The 16,372-nt window shown below is 53.6% G+C and overlaps 1 protein-coding gene across 1 annotated transcript; it reads right to left on the bottom strand.

The window, feature by feature from the left end:
* Nucleotides 1-2,056: 2,056 nt before the first annotated feature.
* On the bottom strand, nucleotides 2,057-15,083 carry LOC132320384 (electroneutral sodium bicarbonate exchanger 1-like). Its single transcript, XM_059832681.1, has 22 exons — nucleotides 14,993-15,083; nucleotides 14,185-14,288; nucleotides 13,575-13,747; nucleotides 13,199-13,359; nucleotides 12,906-13,094; nucleotides 12,619-12,707; nucleotides 12,329-12,486; nucleotides 11,872-11,959; nucleotides 11,220-11,366; nucleotides 10,951-11,042; nucleotides 10,268-10,442; nucleotides 9,998-10,131; nucleotides 9,135-9,380; nucleotides 8,927-9,032; nucleotides 8,412-8,573; nucleotides 7,613-7,726; nucleotides 7,103-7,264; nucleotides 6,261-6,512; nucleotides 5,553-5,621; nucleotides 4,832-5,005; nucleotides 4,595-4,732; nucleotides 2,057-2,083 (listed from the first exon to the last, which is right to left on the bottom strand). The coding sequence occupies exons 2-22, from the start codon at nucleotides 14,257-14,259 to the stop codon at nucleotides 2,057-2,059; spliced, it is 2,931 nt and encodes a 976-aa protein (XP_059688664.1). The 5' UTR covers nucleotides 14,260-14,288; nucleotides 14,993-15,083.
* Between the last annotated feature and the right edge of the window lie 1,289 nt (nucleotides 15,084-16,372).

Here is a 16,372-nt window from a genome sequence, read left to right as displayed (position 1 = left end):
TGTTTTGGGCAAAAACTAGCCGGAATAGAGAAAAGGGGTGTAAATGCCGCATCCTGCTGGGCCGAAAGGCATAAGCAGCGTTTGGGTGTATTTAAAAGCACAAGCTGCCAAAATACGAGAGAGGTGCAAAGCCTTGGGGAAAATACGCCTTACGGGGCAAAATACACATTAGGAGGAAACATAGGAGGAAACAGGACAAGTGAGCACCTCCGGCTCTGCGGCAAGATGCTCTCAGCGTCCCATGGCCCTTCTGTTGCAGCATCCTCGAAATCGCGGCAAGCCTTGCGCGGAGATGCCACCGAAGGAAAGGGCCCCGCTCAGAACTCACTCGGTCCCGGTTAGGCCACTCAAATGGACTCGGAGCGCTTATTTTGTTGAGGAAATTGCTGGAGGAGTTAAGGGTTTCGTAGAGCTGTGGGGTTGCGGACCTGTGGCCTTGGGATGGGATGGAGCAGGAAGGGGAGAAGCCTCCGGAAAGCAGTTTATCCCATCCCAGCATGGGCACCAGCACTTGCAAACGCTTTGCCTTCCCTCTCTGTCCTTCTCCGCTGCTGACAGGTGCCTGCAAAACATCACATTGTCAAAACTGGGCTGGGCAAGGGGATGCCGAGCTTTGCATCGCTCACTTTGGAGTTTTGGAGCAGCCAGAGTTGTTCCGCTTAGCACTATTTCCTAAGCACAAAGCTCCGGTTGGCTGCTTCGAAGCTGCTTTTGTTGGGAGGCTGAAAGCAGTAATTGCTTGTAAAACTGAAATCGGAAATCACTGGAGCAAAGGAGGAAGGTCCGGCTTTTCGGGGAACGGTTCTCTTTGCAGAAGGTGAGTGCCTTTTCCTCCCTTCTGTACTACCAACCTCTGAAGAAATCAAACCAGAGTAATGAGTGCTTGCTGACAGGCACCCAGCAGTCTGGTTTTCAGCAAATAAAGGGTGACGATTGGGCAGCCTCACTATTACAATGTGCCTCGTTCTTCTGTATTTGTCCAGACGAGCTCCCTTCTGGCTCTCTACCAGCCCACGCAGGGACATTGCCATGTCCCCCCCAGGATTTCTCGGCTGTCTCAGCCCAGAGACGGGCTGCACGGGGACGTGGCGGGGCAGAGTCAGGAGGGGGCCATGCTTCGGGCACGGTGCTGAGCCCCACTCCACGCTGGCGGCTGCGTGGCAGGAAAAGCCTTTGGGGACCTTCTGCCGTGAACCTCAACATCAGCTCTCCATCCTGGAGCTGGAGGAGGTTGAGCGAAACCTCGGGGCAGCACCACGCTCCCTCCCAGGAGCAGCAAGCAGGGACCAGGGCGGAGGCACGAACCCACCGCAGCCGAGCAAGACGTCGGGCAAATGATATGGGACGGGATAGTGCATATACCTGATGTCAGGAACAAGCCTGGCCGGGCTTGGCAGACCCCCTGAAACCCAAAATTATTTCTATGGATTTATTACGGCTTTTCTGGAGGATGCTCCACACAGTGAAGTACTTTGCAGAACACAGCCCCTGCCCTGGCCACCTCCTGCAGGGAGGCTGCCAGATGCCACCATGTGCATTAAACCACCTTTTCTCCCCCCATCCTTCCCTCCTGAGCAGATGGCAGTCGTACGAATCCCAAAGCACCCAAAGCTTCGCCTCCAACACCAAGCGGCACTCGGAAGGCACCTTCACCACTCTTAGGGATTTACCCACGCCGGCCACCCTAACAGGGGCCGACCCTGGGATCCCGCTGAGAAGGCAGAGTCCCAGGGAAGGTTTCCCATCCCTCTTTGAGGAGTTCTCGGGTGACAGCTCAAGCTGGCTGCCTCCGGAGAGGGACCCCTACCCCCACTCATGCCCCCCAATTATACCTGTACCACCCAGCACCCCATCCCCAGGTCCAACCCCGAGGCCGAGCCCTTAATTCTCCCAGAGGGACATCACCTTCCCTTGGCTTCCAGCTCCGGCCTGGGGCTCTTCCCCAGCCTCTCCCTCCACTTACTCCAAACCCCACCCTCAGCACAGCCCCACACACACTCCCCTCCTCCTTCCTCTGACCTCTCTCTTCCTTAATCCTTTCCTCACCTCCAGCACACTATACAGAGGGAGCCAGACGCACCACCTCCTCCACTGACTTCCCTGGCCAGGCGGGGACACGGTTGGAAAAATACTTTGGAATACCCGGAGCTGCTCAGCTCTTGCGGCCTAAGGCTTCAACTCCTTCAGCTGCTTCCGCCTCCCTTTTCTCGGGAACCGCTCCCGCGGCGCTGCAGGACAGCAGCTGTCCCCTCCGACAGTCACCATGCCACGCTGGCAAAAGTCAACCTACAGCTTGCAAAACCCCATCCCGTAAAAGCCGTCTGATTTTGGCCCTGCTTGGGGATGTACCCCTTTCTTCCTTACAGAGCAATTCTGTAGTTTCTTTTCCCCACCCGTTTGCAAGGAGCAACAACTTGCCCTTGGCATTTGGGGTTGGCTTCATGCACGAACAGGCTCCCGCAGAGGATGGGACAAGCCGATGGCAGGAGGGCTCGTGCACCCGTCCCAGCTGGGCACGAGGCACCAGTTGCAGACGCCGAGAGCCTGGAGCACGTGCTGAGCCCACAGCAAGATGCAGGGCTGCAAGGGGACCTTTTCTTCTGGCTTGTCCTCTCCTCCCAGGCTCCACGGCCAGCCGACTCGACCGCATGTGCCTGAGGTGACACCACAGCCCAACGACCCCCCGCCCCAAAACCTCAAGAGAGCACGAGAGCCATCTCTGCTTCACAGCTTCTTCCTGCATAGCGGCAGGGGAAGGGAGAAGGAAAAGGCATCTTGCCGCTTTCCTCCCGGCTCATCCCACCCTGGGAGAGAAGAGACTTTGCAAGGACAGGGGAGAAGAAAAAACTACAGAGTGCCAGGGAGGTAAAAGGAAGGAAAACAGCACTGAATGATAAAGCGGCAGCAGTCCCTCTACCACTACAAACCCACACCACCACACGCACGTACACACGGGAACTTCACGACACCGAACTCCCATTGACTGGCACGTACACCTCAGTTTGCTGGTCTAGAGATACTGAATGCCTGAAGCACACCAAGGAGAACTGAAAACATCGACATGGCTTTAATGGGAATCCTCCAACTGGAAAACAGCGGTATCTCCCCGTCTCTGCGTTGGCACGTCCCTGAGTCACGTTCTCACTCCTCCCCTTCAAAGCCGAGGCTCCTAAATAGCAAAACTGGGGGGAAAAAAGACAAAAAGAGGGAGAGCACCATCAGTGGAAGACCTGCCGGCTGCTGCTGGTTCAACCCTGTTCGTGGGACCACCCCGGCAGTGACGAGCTGGTTTGCATGCCACGGTCCTCGCTGCCTGTTCCCAGGGACGGGCCGTTTGCTCGGTACTGCCTGCCGAAGCACGGGAAAACTGTAGGCATGCGCCGTCGCTTGCAGAGGAGCACGGTCACGTTCACATGCAATCCTTTACCTCTTTCCTCCCCGGATTCAGACTGTTTCTGTGTTCATAGTGAGAGCCTTCCACACGCTCGTTTTCAACACTTCCTCCGAGATATTAATCTCGCAAGGATCAGTCCTGCAATAAATATTTCACAGAGCAATCCGTGACTACGGGAACTGATGCCACCAAGTGCGTTAGCATCAGCAAGAGGAACAGCGGGGCCCCGAGAATCAAAGCTCAGCATAAGCACGGCAGGTTTTGCTGGATGAGGAGTTTTGCGAGGCAAGCCTGAGAGCTGCAGAGCTACAGCTCCGTGCAAAGGCTCTTGCGGGCGTTTAGCCTTGGAGTGGGCTCCTAAGCCACTGCTGGTACAGATCATGCCTGCAACTCCTCGTTTTTACGTATGAGGATCTCCAGCTACCCTAAAGTCACTGAGGATGCGACTTTTTGGGGTCAGATGGGAGTTGTGCAGCCACTCTGCTTGGAGGCAGAGCCCTGCGATCCCCTCCTGCAGCCCTGCCCGTAGATGTGATTTTCCCACCAAGCTGACTGCTGCTTTCTATGGGACGCTCAAGAAAGATGCAAGTGGAAAAAACTGTGCCAAACACCTTCCAACTAATCTTGCCGGGGGTCCTGGCACTTGGTGGGGCTTTACCTGTCCCTGCTTTGCTTTGGGATATCCAAGTTGCTGGTCTTGCCCAGTTTCAGCAGAACTGAACCGGCAGCAGCAGCAGCTTCCATCATTTTCGGGGACTCCTGACGGAAAAAAGGGACAAATCAAGTTCTCTGTCTTGGATCCAAGTGGAAAAAACCTGAACACCCAGCAAAAACATTGCATGCTGCCCTCTCCTTCTGACTCGTGGCACCTTTAGCTATTAGCGCAGCAGGGTAAAGACCTTTCACTCTGAATTTTTTTGGGGGGGGGGTTAAAAACACTGTTACGAGCCAATCTTTCCATCATCATCATCATCATCTGTTATTATAAATGACTCATTTAAAAAATTATACCTCTATTCAAGTGTTAAGCTCACTGCTCATTCAGGGAAAAAAAAGGTTAAGATGTGGGATCCAGGCTATTAGGATCTGTTTCTTTTGAGTTCTGATCTTGCCCCAACATGTAAAGACAAGCTGTGCTAGAAACAGGCAATCTCACAGCCCGAGGGAGATGTCCAGCCCCGAGCGCCCAGCAAGCGTTACCTCTTCTTCATTGGCTTCGTTTTTGGCACCGTCCAACTTCTTCTTCTTGCTCTCTGGCATAAGGTCATCCAGGAAGCTGAGCTCTCGCTTTGAGAAGCAGAAATCCATGGCTTTCCGGACAAATACAAGAGCCAAAACCTGCACGAAATAGAGGGAAGATGCGGTGAGGCCAGAGGTGGTGCTACATCTCACTCCAACGCGGCAAACATCCCTGTGCCGAGCGGCACCGCCTCTTACCATCATGGGAAAGACGATGGCGGCACGGGACACCTTGATGGCCCAGAGCAGGACGAGGCAGATCAGCTGGATCACGGTGAAGAAGTGCACCTTTCGCAAGGGGACGTGCCGCAGGTAGATGAAATCCGGCTGGTGTTTCGCCGGCATCCAAAACAGCTTCAAGCGATCGAAGAACTGCAAAATCAAAGTGGAAAAGTTGCCACCTTGGGACTGCGGAAAGCTTCTGGCCCTCTTGAGACGTGGAGGGAGTTTTCAGGATCTCGCTCGCCATGAGAAACCGTGGATCCCACTATGCTCCTCCTGGGAGCAGCACCCATTTTCCCTTCGCTCCAGCTAGAAACCAGCTTGCCCGTGAGAGCTGCCCACCCACGTGCAATTATGCCACGTTATTCTATGATTAGCTTGTCTTGGCCCACTGAATCCCCCAGCAAGGATTTCCACCAGTGGTAGAAATTGCCTTCCCTGTGCACTCAACTCCCCCATTTTCACCTAACCAAACACTGGCCTGCCCTAACCTGTGTTTAAACAGGGAGCGCTCAACTTGCCCAGTCCTCCCAGCCCTATAGACCTCCTGTGCCTCCTCCAATCTTTTTCGTACACAAAATATTTTCATTGCTTGCTTTCCGAGAGGTTTTTTTCCCATGCCGCTGCTTTTTTCCTGCTTCTACGGAGATGAAATACCAGGCAGCGGACATGCTGCACGCTGTAAAAAAGTCCGTACCTGAATTTCTCCGAGCGACGACACGCCCATGTAGAGAAAGACGCCGTAAAGCACAGGCATTGGTATAAACTGAAAGAAAGAATGCAATCATTTATTTTTTTAAATTGCATTTTCAGTAGTACCACTCTCTTCTACAGGCACTGCCTCAAATTGCCTACAGCTTTCCAGTTTCCACAGGGTTAGAGACGTGTCGGATTTTAACCAGCAGAGCTTTTGTGCCTGCGAGTGAGCTAACGCTCTGCTTTAGGCTGACCGTTGGAGTTATCTTTCATCAGCAGAATCCTATCTTCCAGAAAGGTTGGAGGAAAACAGGCGACCATGCTACCATATGCCACGTTCTGTGACGGTAGAAAAACCTTTCTCCTTATTCTTGTAGCAACAAGCAAAAGCGACGTGCCTCCTCTTAGCCTAGCGAGGAGATTATCTTGTGGGAGGAACACGCAAGGAAGCCCATGGAGATGATTTCAGTGTGTTTAGCTACTGGAACGGCTGTGCTGAGGCATTTGGGGGAGCAAATTGCCATCGATAACGTGCTGAACGGCTGGAAAGCGTAAGCGAGGAGGCTGCTTCCCACTGTGGGTCAAGCCCCAAGGTTTGGGATCACCTCCTCCTCCACTCCACAGCTGCTCGGGCCTGGAGAGAGGGGACTGGTTTTGGGTAACCTCCAAAAAGCTCGTGGCTGTTGGGTGTTTTGCATTTTCCTCTTACCTTTAACACAGAAGTGAAGAAGACAGAGCAGCCCATGAGCACAAAGATCATGGAGCCAGTGACTCTCTGCTCTCGTATCCCCAGAAACTTGGGTTGTTCTCCTGGAGCTGCGCACTCAGACTCGACTTTGAGGCTATTCACGTGGGTGATGGACAGGACGGTGGCAGCCACAAACCAGGGCAGCCCCATCACGGAGCACACCCCGAGCATCACGGCCACCATGAAAAGGTCCAGGTGGTACCCACATCCTTTCTGCGGGAAGCAAAACAAGGAGATGAGCGTCCCACAGCACAAGAGCAAGGACAACGTCGCAAGTCAGGCTCAAACCCCGCTAGAGCGCAAGTCAACTTCTTGAGAATTTAAAACACGCCTCGGAAACAAATAAGGAGGTATCTGCTCTTTGTGCAAGCCCCTTGCATGAAAAGGTGGCAGGAGTTCAGACAAAGTGGATTTGGTTGTGCGATAGCTACTTCTCAAAAGAAAAAAAGAGACCGGGTTTTTTCCTTTATAAAGAAATTTCCACCACTTGCAAGTAGGATGTGACTCTGAGTTATCCCTGGCAGCGCGTCAACACAATTCGATCCCCCATCCACTGGTGACATTTTAAAACAAAACCACGCTTCTCTATTGCTCCAAGATTAATTTGCTCCTCTGAAAGGCTGCTCATCTGAACTCCCTGTCGTTTGCTCCCTGTGTCATCATTAATGCAGGAGAGCATCCTGCCACGCAGCCTGACGTTTTCCCAAACCAATGCCTTCCCAAAGCATTTGGAATAGGAGCTTCTCCCCGTGCCTGCAGCCCGGAGTGGGTTGGGGATGGGCTCATCTCTTGCAGCCCCTTACCTTCAGCCTGTGCTCCTTCCTGTTCACAATAACAGCAGTGATCTGCTGGTCCATGAAGATCAAGATGGTGCAGAGCAGAGCTGGGATGAGCGCAGCCAACACCGTCCACCAAGGGTTGGGTCCTACGGGGCTGATGAACCACCCGCGGTCGTCTCTGGTAGGCTGCAACAAAGCACACACATCAGCATCATATCCCAGCCCAGCCACCTCACTGGCTTTGCTTTTCCCCTCCATTCCCATGTCAGAGCACCTCCCAGCCCTGGCTTCACGTCACCCTGGGGTTCAGCACTGCCGCTGCCCTCTTTGCAAGCACCTACAGATACTTCTCCTGGAGGTATCTAGTTTTGGGGCTGTCTTCTCCTTTCCCGAAGGAAACAATGCGCTTGGAGGCAGAAGAGGAGATGGTCGCACCACCAGCATCTCCTCCGGACTCAGCCCTGTCCTGCCCCGGCATCACCTTGTGGCATCCCCAAGGGCTGAAACCAGCTCCCTGCCAAAACACCCCGTTACCTTGAACATATGGGGGACGTGGAGCTTCGGTGATGGGATCCCAATCATGAAGTCCATGAGCACCATGACGACGATGGTGAGGAAAACAGCAAAGTCGCTTACTGTGGACCGTACCTGGGGCAAGAAACCAGAGCTGAAGGGGGCGTCGCAAAGGGGGCCACAACATGACATGGAAAAGTGAGGGACGTCAACGCCATTAAGACCGGTTAACAAAACCCCTCCATGCTGAGGACATGCAGCCAAATCCCTTGGTTAGATACCGTTGCTGTGTTTGTGCCTGTGAGATCTGGTGCCAGGCAATACAAAATGTTTAATTAGGTGGAAAAGGGTTGTCTTAATTGAAACCTTAAAAAAAAAAATAAAATTACAAAAGAAGGAAGCAGATGTCTGCCACGACAGCCACGCTCACAGCTAAAACGGGAATAAGGCACTGAGGCATCATTTGCTCCTCAAAAGGAAGAAATAGTGTCGTTTGCTATGGCAGCTCCTCAGCTGAATCAGCCTTCCCCTTGAGCACATAATGCACAGAAGGTGAAAAAAAGTAACTGTGGAAGACCTGATTTCCCACTGCCTGAGCAAGAGATGGCTCCAGGACAGGTCGCCAGGCAGGTGGGAAATGCTACGATCCTTTTGCGCTCATGGAAATGAGTGAGGGACGTCCACGCTGATGGAGAGCTTGGCCTTCAAGGTCAACGTTTCCCAGCTCGACCGAGTGGTGGCAAATACTGCTTAGTGCTCCAGGAAAGCCATTTTGGGAAATGAGCGTGGAGACTGCTGCTGGCCACCGTCTTCTACCTACTCTGGTTGGGAAGTATCGGCTGGTCTTAAACTTCTTCAGTAAGCTCGACAGCACAAAGGTGGAGAAGAAGAGGATGCAGCACCAGAAGAGGACGTCAGGCGTGTAGGGGCCATTGGGTCCACAGGCAGGTCCTTGAAACTCTCCATGCAAATACCGACATTCCTGGAGAAACAGAGCATCAGGACACAAAGGCAGTGCACGTGCGGCAAGGAAACCTCGCATAACGAGGGGGTTATTTCTGCTGCCGGTCAGAAATATTGTCCTGCCACCGCGTTGAGGAGGCGGACAGTTATTACCCACGATGTTGGGCACAAGGTGGACTGGACAAGGTGGACTCTCCTTCCCAGGACCAAGCGGGTTAAAACCACCCATTAGATGTAAGCAATGACTTTTCAGAGCAGCACTAGCACAGCTGGAAGCCCATCACCACCTGAAGGGCTCCGACTTGTGCACCACGCGAATGCCCCTGGACCCCGTGGCCGCGGCACGAGGAAGCAGTGGCTCGGGGCACTTACGGTCACCGTGAGGTTTTCCCAGGCGATACCAGACACGTTGATCTTGTTGCTCTCCCAGAAACGCAGGGTTTCATTGCTGGGATGCGTCGGTGCCTCACACTTACAGCTGGGAGGAGAGAAGCCAAGACACGGGTAAGGGAGAGGCGATGCAGGTGCAGCCCTGAGCTCCTGCCAAGGGGCAGGGGCGTTTTAGGAGGAAAAAACCCACTAGTCGATGGTGAGGAAGTCGAGCTGGCTGTGCATGTGCACAGGGTAGGTCTCCCGCAGGTGACTCAGCTTCTCTAGAGCCTCGTAGATGAAGATGAGGCAGATGAGGGAGGCGAAGGCTTCTTCGGTGAAGCGGGTGATGTAGCACACCAAAGAGCTGGCGTCGGTGGCCACCAGCACGATGCAGAAGAAGGCGGTCCACAGCCCGATGCATGCCCGCAGAGAGAGATAGGAGAGCGTGTACTCCCTGGGAAACCAAAATAAAACCAAGGGTGGAAAGGCCAGCAAGAGGCTCCAAGTTGGGGCTTAATGATAAATTTAAATTGCAATAAGGGTGGTTCATCTCACATCGAAGTCATCACAGCAGAAGGACTGTCATGGAAAATACCCATTTCACATGAAAAACTCCTACTTTTTCAATGAAATCATCCAAACTCACAACATTTCAGCAGTAGACTATTTGGCTACCTGAGCAAACTGTATTTCCACTTCCAGCAACAATCAGGCTAAGAAGTGCCTTGTTTTGTACTCAGAGGGAAGCAAATCTTCCCCCATTCCCAAACCAGAGTGATTTGTCTCCTCTTCCTTGTGCAGCCCATCTTGGGCATCCACATCCTTGTGGTTTCTCCTCCTCCAGCTGCTTCGCTTTAAGCCTAAAACCCCCAAATGACCCCATCCATCCTTCAGAGAGCCAGGGCTCTCGCACCATCACATACTAAAGCAGCAGCGTGCAGCATCTGTGACACACAAGACAACTTCAATCGAACAACTGCCGCTGAGAGAAATGAAAGACAAACATCTTTTCTCCATCCCCGCTGCCTTCTGAAGGCTCTCACAGCACCCGGCCGCAGCAACCAGCCTTACTTGCAGAATTTGTAGAGGATCTTCTCAAAGACGAGCACGGGTCCGGTGCTGCCGAGGATGGTGAGAGGTTGGCCAGCAAAGAGGGAAAACACCACGCCGGTCATGGAGGCGCCCAGCAGCGACTCCATGGCACTCTGTCCGGGGAAGAGAGGCAGCAGTGAGTACAGAAAGCATTAGGGGGAAAAAAAACCCAGAGCAAACTCACTGCAGCAAGGACTTTTGCATGAGTTTTATCCTCCCCCGTGCCACCCAACAGAGAGAGCTGCTCACTATGTGGCCATCGGTCGCCTCCCCCAGCAGTCCCCCAAAGGTGATGACAGGGGACATGCAGGCACAGTAGAGGAAGAGGAAGGACGCCAGACACTGCAGCCTCAGACCATCCCGAAAGTCGCTCCAGAACCACGGGGCTTTTCGCTTCACATCCAGGATCAAACCTCCAAAGAGCCTGGAAGAAGGACAAAATAGAGACAGTTCTCCTGCAAGACCACATGGACTTTTCTTGGCTGCAGAAGGGCAATCACAAGCATGGAGTAATTTTCAGTGCTGAAAAGAAGCCGTCTCCTTCTCCCTTTTTACACCCACTAGAAACTGAGGCACGCCAAAATGCCCTCCAACAACAAAAATAAAAAGAAGAAAAAAGAAAAAACAAGACCTAACCTGAGAGCCCATCCCCTCTTACTGCAACACTCCCTTGCTCTGAGAAGCAGCAGAGCTCTACCTGGAGGTATTTGCACATCTGCTTCCACCCCAAATCAAGAAAACCTGTGTGCAATGATGCTGTGGCTGAGCCCAGCTGCCCACATCTCCCACCTGCCCAGCCCAGGGACCCAGCTGGGCATGTGGAGCCCCTTCACTGAACCAAAAAACCCCAAAAACCTGCTCAAAGGCAAGGTGCATGCTCAGATTTGGGAGGCAAGCAGAAAAAAAACACCCCAAACTATCAAAGCTTGCACCTTCCCGTCCGCTCCAGTTCAGGACCGCTGTGCTTCTCCGGCTCACTGTCAGAAGCACTGTCATCGAGAGCTCCTGGCATCTTCCTTTTTTCCTGTTCAAATGGAAATAAGAAAGACAGCTATTTGTAACCACTGGCTTGTTTTGCTTCTGGTCTGGCCATGTGACTGTGTCAAACAGGGACCTGGTGAATCTGGAGCCCTGAACAGCATCCCCAGCTGCCTGCCGTCCTGCCCGTCCCCCTCGCACCTCCCTCCACCGCAGCACCCACCTGCGAAGGGACGTTTTTCGGGGGCTCGATTCGGATCGATGGATCCCACTCTCCAGGCGGCAAGACCGTGACCTGATCCAGAAACTCATCGATGCCGGCCACGAGGTCAGCCCGGTTCTTGGCTTTATAGGCGACGTCATGGAAAACCTGCCCGTAGGAGACAACCTGCTCAGAGGACAACCCATCTCGCATGCCCTAAGCAGTGCAATAAGCACTTGGCTAAACGCAAGATAATTTCCCCCAAATTTCCTGCTGGCAATGGCAGGAAGTATTCCCCCAAAAGGAAAAATCTGTCCATCGTGTTCCTTGTAATCCTCTCCTCCACGAGGCCCCCCATCCCCCATGGCACACCGCAGCCTGTTGCTTAGAGAGGACAAGTTTTACTGGCCCTGGCAATGCCACCACTGGGGACAGCGTGCTGGGGACCCCGGGGAGAAGGACGAGGTGCAGGATGCACCCCGGGTGGGATTTCAGCCTCCAGGATGTGGGGGGATGCAAACGTGCGTGTTTGCTTTGGGGTGCGAACGAAGGGTGGGCTATTTGGAGAGCTGCCGGCAGCGGGGACAGCAAACGCTCTTCCTCACTACTACAGAGACAGGGAGAGGTGAAGAAAGCCAAAAATGACCCAGAGATATCCCTTCTCACGTCGCACCTCATCCGTCATGATAGTAGCCATGGACCTGCCGATCTCATGGTACTGATGGGCTTTTCCTTCTGGTCCAAGCAAAACAAACAGGAACCTGGGCAAGACAAACAAAAGGAGAGAGACGAACGTGTCATGGCTCAAAGAGCACCCAAGGAAATCCCTGGCAGCTCCCAGCCCAGAGCACGGCTCGAGAGGGGACACGGAGGCTCACCGACTCCGGTGATGAATTGGAAATTCATCAAAACCCATCGCAAATTTCATTTTGGGGCCAACTCTCATTCACGTTGGCCAATGGGTTTAAAAGCTACAGCAGGGAAGGGGGAAATGAAGGCAAGGAGACGTGGCTGGCAGAAACGTGCTGGCTCCCGCTGGCCTTGTTCCCTTGGGATGCCAAACTGATGCATGCCATCTGATGTTTTGTTGGGGGGGGTTGAAATAAAAACTTTGTGCTTCTCGTTCAGACCTTGTTGGGATGGGAACTTCCGTCATGCCCGAGAGGAGGACAGCCGGGGTCAGGCGGACAAATGCCACGATGGGCTGGCGAAGGAAATCCAGCTCTCCTACGAGCACGTTGGACGCTTCAGCCCCGCTGGGAATTTTCTTCATGAAGTGCAGCTCCGCCTGGGCACAACAAGCCATTTTCAGGCAATTACCCCAAAAGCAAAGCCCACAGCACCCTGCAGCTCCCTCTGCAGCCAAGGTTGCAACAGCAAATTCGGCCCTGAAGGCCTAAGAAAGCTATGAGTGTCTCACCTTGCTTAAATCCGTTGTGCTGGTCTCATGGTTCACCCCATTTTTAGCTTCCACAGTGGTGGGAGAAGGATGAGGGGTAAGTGTTTGAGCTGGTAGAAAAAAGAAAGACACTCAGAAAGACGGACAAGGAGCAATTGGGATGCTTCTCCTTTGCTAGGACAAACCTAATGGGGCCAAAGCCCTGCAGAAACCCTCATCTGCTGCCAAAGCCCTACAGAAACCTTCACCGGGTGCCAAAGCCCTACAGAAACCTTCACTGGGTGCCAAAGCCCTGCAGGAACCCTCACCTGGCTTGTCGAGGAGGTGCAGGTCCGACCGCTTCTTGCTCACATCAGTAAACGAGCGGATGATGGGGAGAAGGCTGTTTCTTTTCTTCTCGTTCTGATGGTGGTGCTTCTTCAAAAGAACTTCTTGAATTTTTGCCCGCGTGCGCTCATCAAACTCCGTGAGCTGTTCTTGCTGGCCCACGATCAGATCTGGGCATGGCACAGGAAAATGAGGCAGGGTTTGATCTGGGAAGGAAGGGCACAGCGGCGAGCCAAGCTCGACCGTTCCCGGAGGGACGTGGCACCCACAGTACCTGCGATCTCTTCGATGCTGTTGGCACTAATGTCCAGCAGCACCGTGCCATTGATGATGCAGCTCCTCAGCTCAAAGAGGCTGTGCAAGGACAGCGTGGCCACATAGGGCTTGCTCCAGCGCTCGCCGCCGTCTTCCACATCCTCCTCAAACTTCAGCCACCTGCGGACATCAGGTGTGGTCAGCCCCATTGCAAGGAATCAGCCCCAGCTCTCCAACCCCTTTAACAGAGCTACAGGTAGCAAGGGGAGACGGCTCCTCGCATCAGCACCTGCAGCTGCAAAAGCTTCGCGTCCTGAGGAGTGGAAAACAGAGCCCGCGGGCTCTGCCGGCGCGCAGGAACTCCTCTCCCACCGCAGCCAGCAGCAGGGATTTACCTTGCCGTTTCCTTCCACTCGGCATCTTCGCCCTCTTTCACGCAGATCTCATCCAGCTCGGTGAACAAGGCGTGAGGGACATGCTGCTCGTCCTCCTTGGTCCTGAGGATGAACTGCACCCGCTGGGACGGGGTGCCTGGGGGCAGAACACAGAGACCCGTCCCGTTACCACGCTCGAATATGGCCCATCACGCTCACGTGCAAAGCGGGCATCAGATCGGCACCAGTTCAGCCACAAATATTGGGCCGGCCCCTCTCCCCTGGCTCTGTTGGGGCTTGCACAGAGCCACGGAGAAGGAGAAGCATCTATTCCACCCCTGCACAAGGATGGGCAGCTTTCCTTCCCCACATTTCCATTTTTAAAGCAGGCATCCTGCTAAGGAAGACGAGCCTAAATCCATTATACATTTAACTACCTCAAAAAAAAAAAGATGAAAGTTTTGAAAAAGAGGGTCTTGTTAAATAATGCCACTTTCCCTCGGAAGAACAGCAAGTCACTCAAACTAGCCACATGGACCTGTTTGCAGAAGACCCCAGCGCCCATGTAGCCCCAAGGAGTTTAGTGAACGTGGTGGCGGGACTTACAGTGGTAGCCCCGCTCCGTCGGGGCACAGTCCTCCTCCTGTTCCCGATGCTTCTGCTTGTGGGGTCGGTGATGCCGGTGGCATTGCCCCACCAGCGGCATCTGCACGCTGGCGTACAGGGTCCGGTGGCCTGCAAAAAAGCAGCATTTGCATCGCTCGCGATATTGGGGAGATGGATGACGCAGACACCACGGTTAAATCGGTGCAGCCGTCCCAGGAGGAAACACCAATTTTGTTTTCACTGGATCCCTGAATGTCACAGACCTCTCCTTTTTTCCAAGCCTGTTTTACTCGAACTTTGCAACAACAGAGCAACAACAAGTGATGGCTCCCCCAAAAGTGCCCTGAAAGCATCCAACCTCTTCTCAAATTCCAGCTTGGGCTGGCCAACACTCAGCCTTGCTCATTAAGCAGTGACAGAAGGGAATTCTTTTTAAAATCTTTGTATGGCACAAGGCGACAAGAGAAGATCCAATCAGTCCCATGATAAGGAACTCCAGAAGAAAAGAAGAAAAGCACAGCCTCGCGCCTGCAGCTGTCCAATTATTCTCCAGACCTCTCCAAGCCAGGAGCAGCCTCTGCGAGTAAACAAGCCGTGAATTATCCAGCCCCATGGCTAAAGCTCACACCGTGACCTCCGCGGGGGCTTTTTCCCTCTGTTGAAAAGCCGTAATATTAAAACACGTGAAAATAACTGTGCTGCTTTATTAAGAAGCACGGCACGTTTTGCTGCACATGATGTCACACCGAGTGAGGGACGTTGTAGGGACTTTGTGCAACGGGAAAAGGCGCCGGGCTGGTGGCCCCTCTACCAGCATCTCAGCAGAGACTCACCTTCCAACTCCTCCTTCTCATAGTGAATCTTGGCACCGTTGCTCCTTCTCCCCTGGTCAATCAGTGCCTCCTCGTCATGCCTCTGTTTAGCAATGAGAAGAAGGTAAAAGTTGGGGCTGGGCGTCTAGAGCTCCCTTGCGTCCTGCCGGCAAGTCTCCTTCTCTCTTAGACACCGTTTTGCCTCCGTGCTGCGACCAGGGACGCTAAACCTGCCCCTGGCAGCCCTCCCCAGTGCAAAGCATCTCCCCCTGCCCATCCTTCTGCCCTCCAGGGAAATGCCAATGGGATTTCGGGGAGAGTTTTCCCCCTGTTTGGGGGATGCTCAGCCCTTCGGCTGTGCTACCTGTAACTCTTCCAGAAGTGTCATTTTGTAAGCCCCGTTCTGGTTCATCCTCACGTCGGTCACCGGTTTGGGGGGATAATTGAACCTCCAGATCAATCAGGGGGCCAGAGTCCCCCGGGACACCTGGACAGCTCTCACCGAGAGGAGCTCAGTGGCACCCAGTGTGCACCAACTCCAGAGACACAACAAGTGACCGTTCATGGCATCACAATTGGTGATGCGTATCCAGGCAGTTATTTAAAGCCACGCACCCCAGGACTCTTCCCGCTTGGAAAACTTAGTGGATGGGGAGAAACCAGCTCTGTTTTGGGCAAAAACTAGCCGGAATAGAGAAAAGGGGTGTAAATGCCGCATCCTGCTGGGCCAAAAGGCATAAGCAGCGTTTGGGTGTATTTAAAAGCACAAGCTGCCAAAATACGAGAGAGGTGCAAAGCCTTGGGGAAAATACGCCTTACGGGGCAAAATACACATTAGGAGGAAACATAGGAGGAAACAGGACAAGTGAGCACCTCCGGCTCTGCGGCAAGATGCTCTCAGCGTCCCATGGCCCTTCTGTTGCAGCATCCTCGAAATCGCGGCAAGCCTTGCGCGGAGATGCCACCGAAGGAAAGGGCCCCGCTCAGAACTCACTCGGTCCCGGTTAGGCCACTCAAATGGACTCGGAGCGCTTATTTTGTTGAGGAAATTGCTGGAGGAGTTAAGGGTTTCGTAGAGCTGTGGGGTTGCGGACCTGTGGCCTTGGGATGGGATGGAGCAGGAAGGGGAGAAGCCTCCGGAAAGCAGTTTATCCCATCCCAGCATGGGCACCAGCACTTGCAAACGCTTTGCCTTCCCTCTCTGTCCTTCTCCGCTGCTGACAGGTGCCTACAAAACATCACATTGTCAAAACTGGGCTGGGCAAGGGGATGCCGAGCTTTGCATCGCTCACTTTGGAGTTTTGGAGCAGCCAGAGTTGTTCCGCTTAGCACTATTTCCTAAGCACAAAGCTCTGGCTGGTTGCTTCGAAGCTGCTTTTGTTGGGAGGCTGAAAGCAGTAA

This window comes from Gavia stellata, chromosome 35, assembly GCF_030936135.1.
Source record: "Gavia stellata isolate bGavSte3 chromosome 35, bGavSte3.hap2, whole genome shotgun sequence".
NCBI lineage: Eukaryota > Metazoa > Chordata > Aves > Gaviiformes > Gaviidae > Gavia > Gavia stellata.
This window is presented reverse-complemented; position numbering and strand designations above follow the sequence as displayed.

Coding starts and splice junctions, on each gene's coding strand:
- LOC132320384 (XM_059832681.1), bottom strand. CDS start 14,259: ATGCCGCTGGTGGGGCAATGCCACCGGCATCACCGACCCCACAAGCAG. Junction 11,960..12,328: donor GAAGTTCCCATCCCAACAAG/GTCTGAACGAGA, acceptor TGTCTTGCCCAG/GTTCCTGTTTGTTTTGCTTG. Junction 11,367..11,871: donor CTACTATCATGACGGATGAG/GTGCGACGTGAG, acceptor TCCTACGGGCAG/GTTTTCCATGACGTCGCCTA.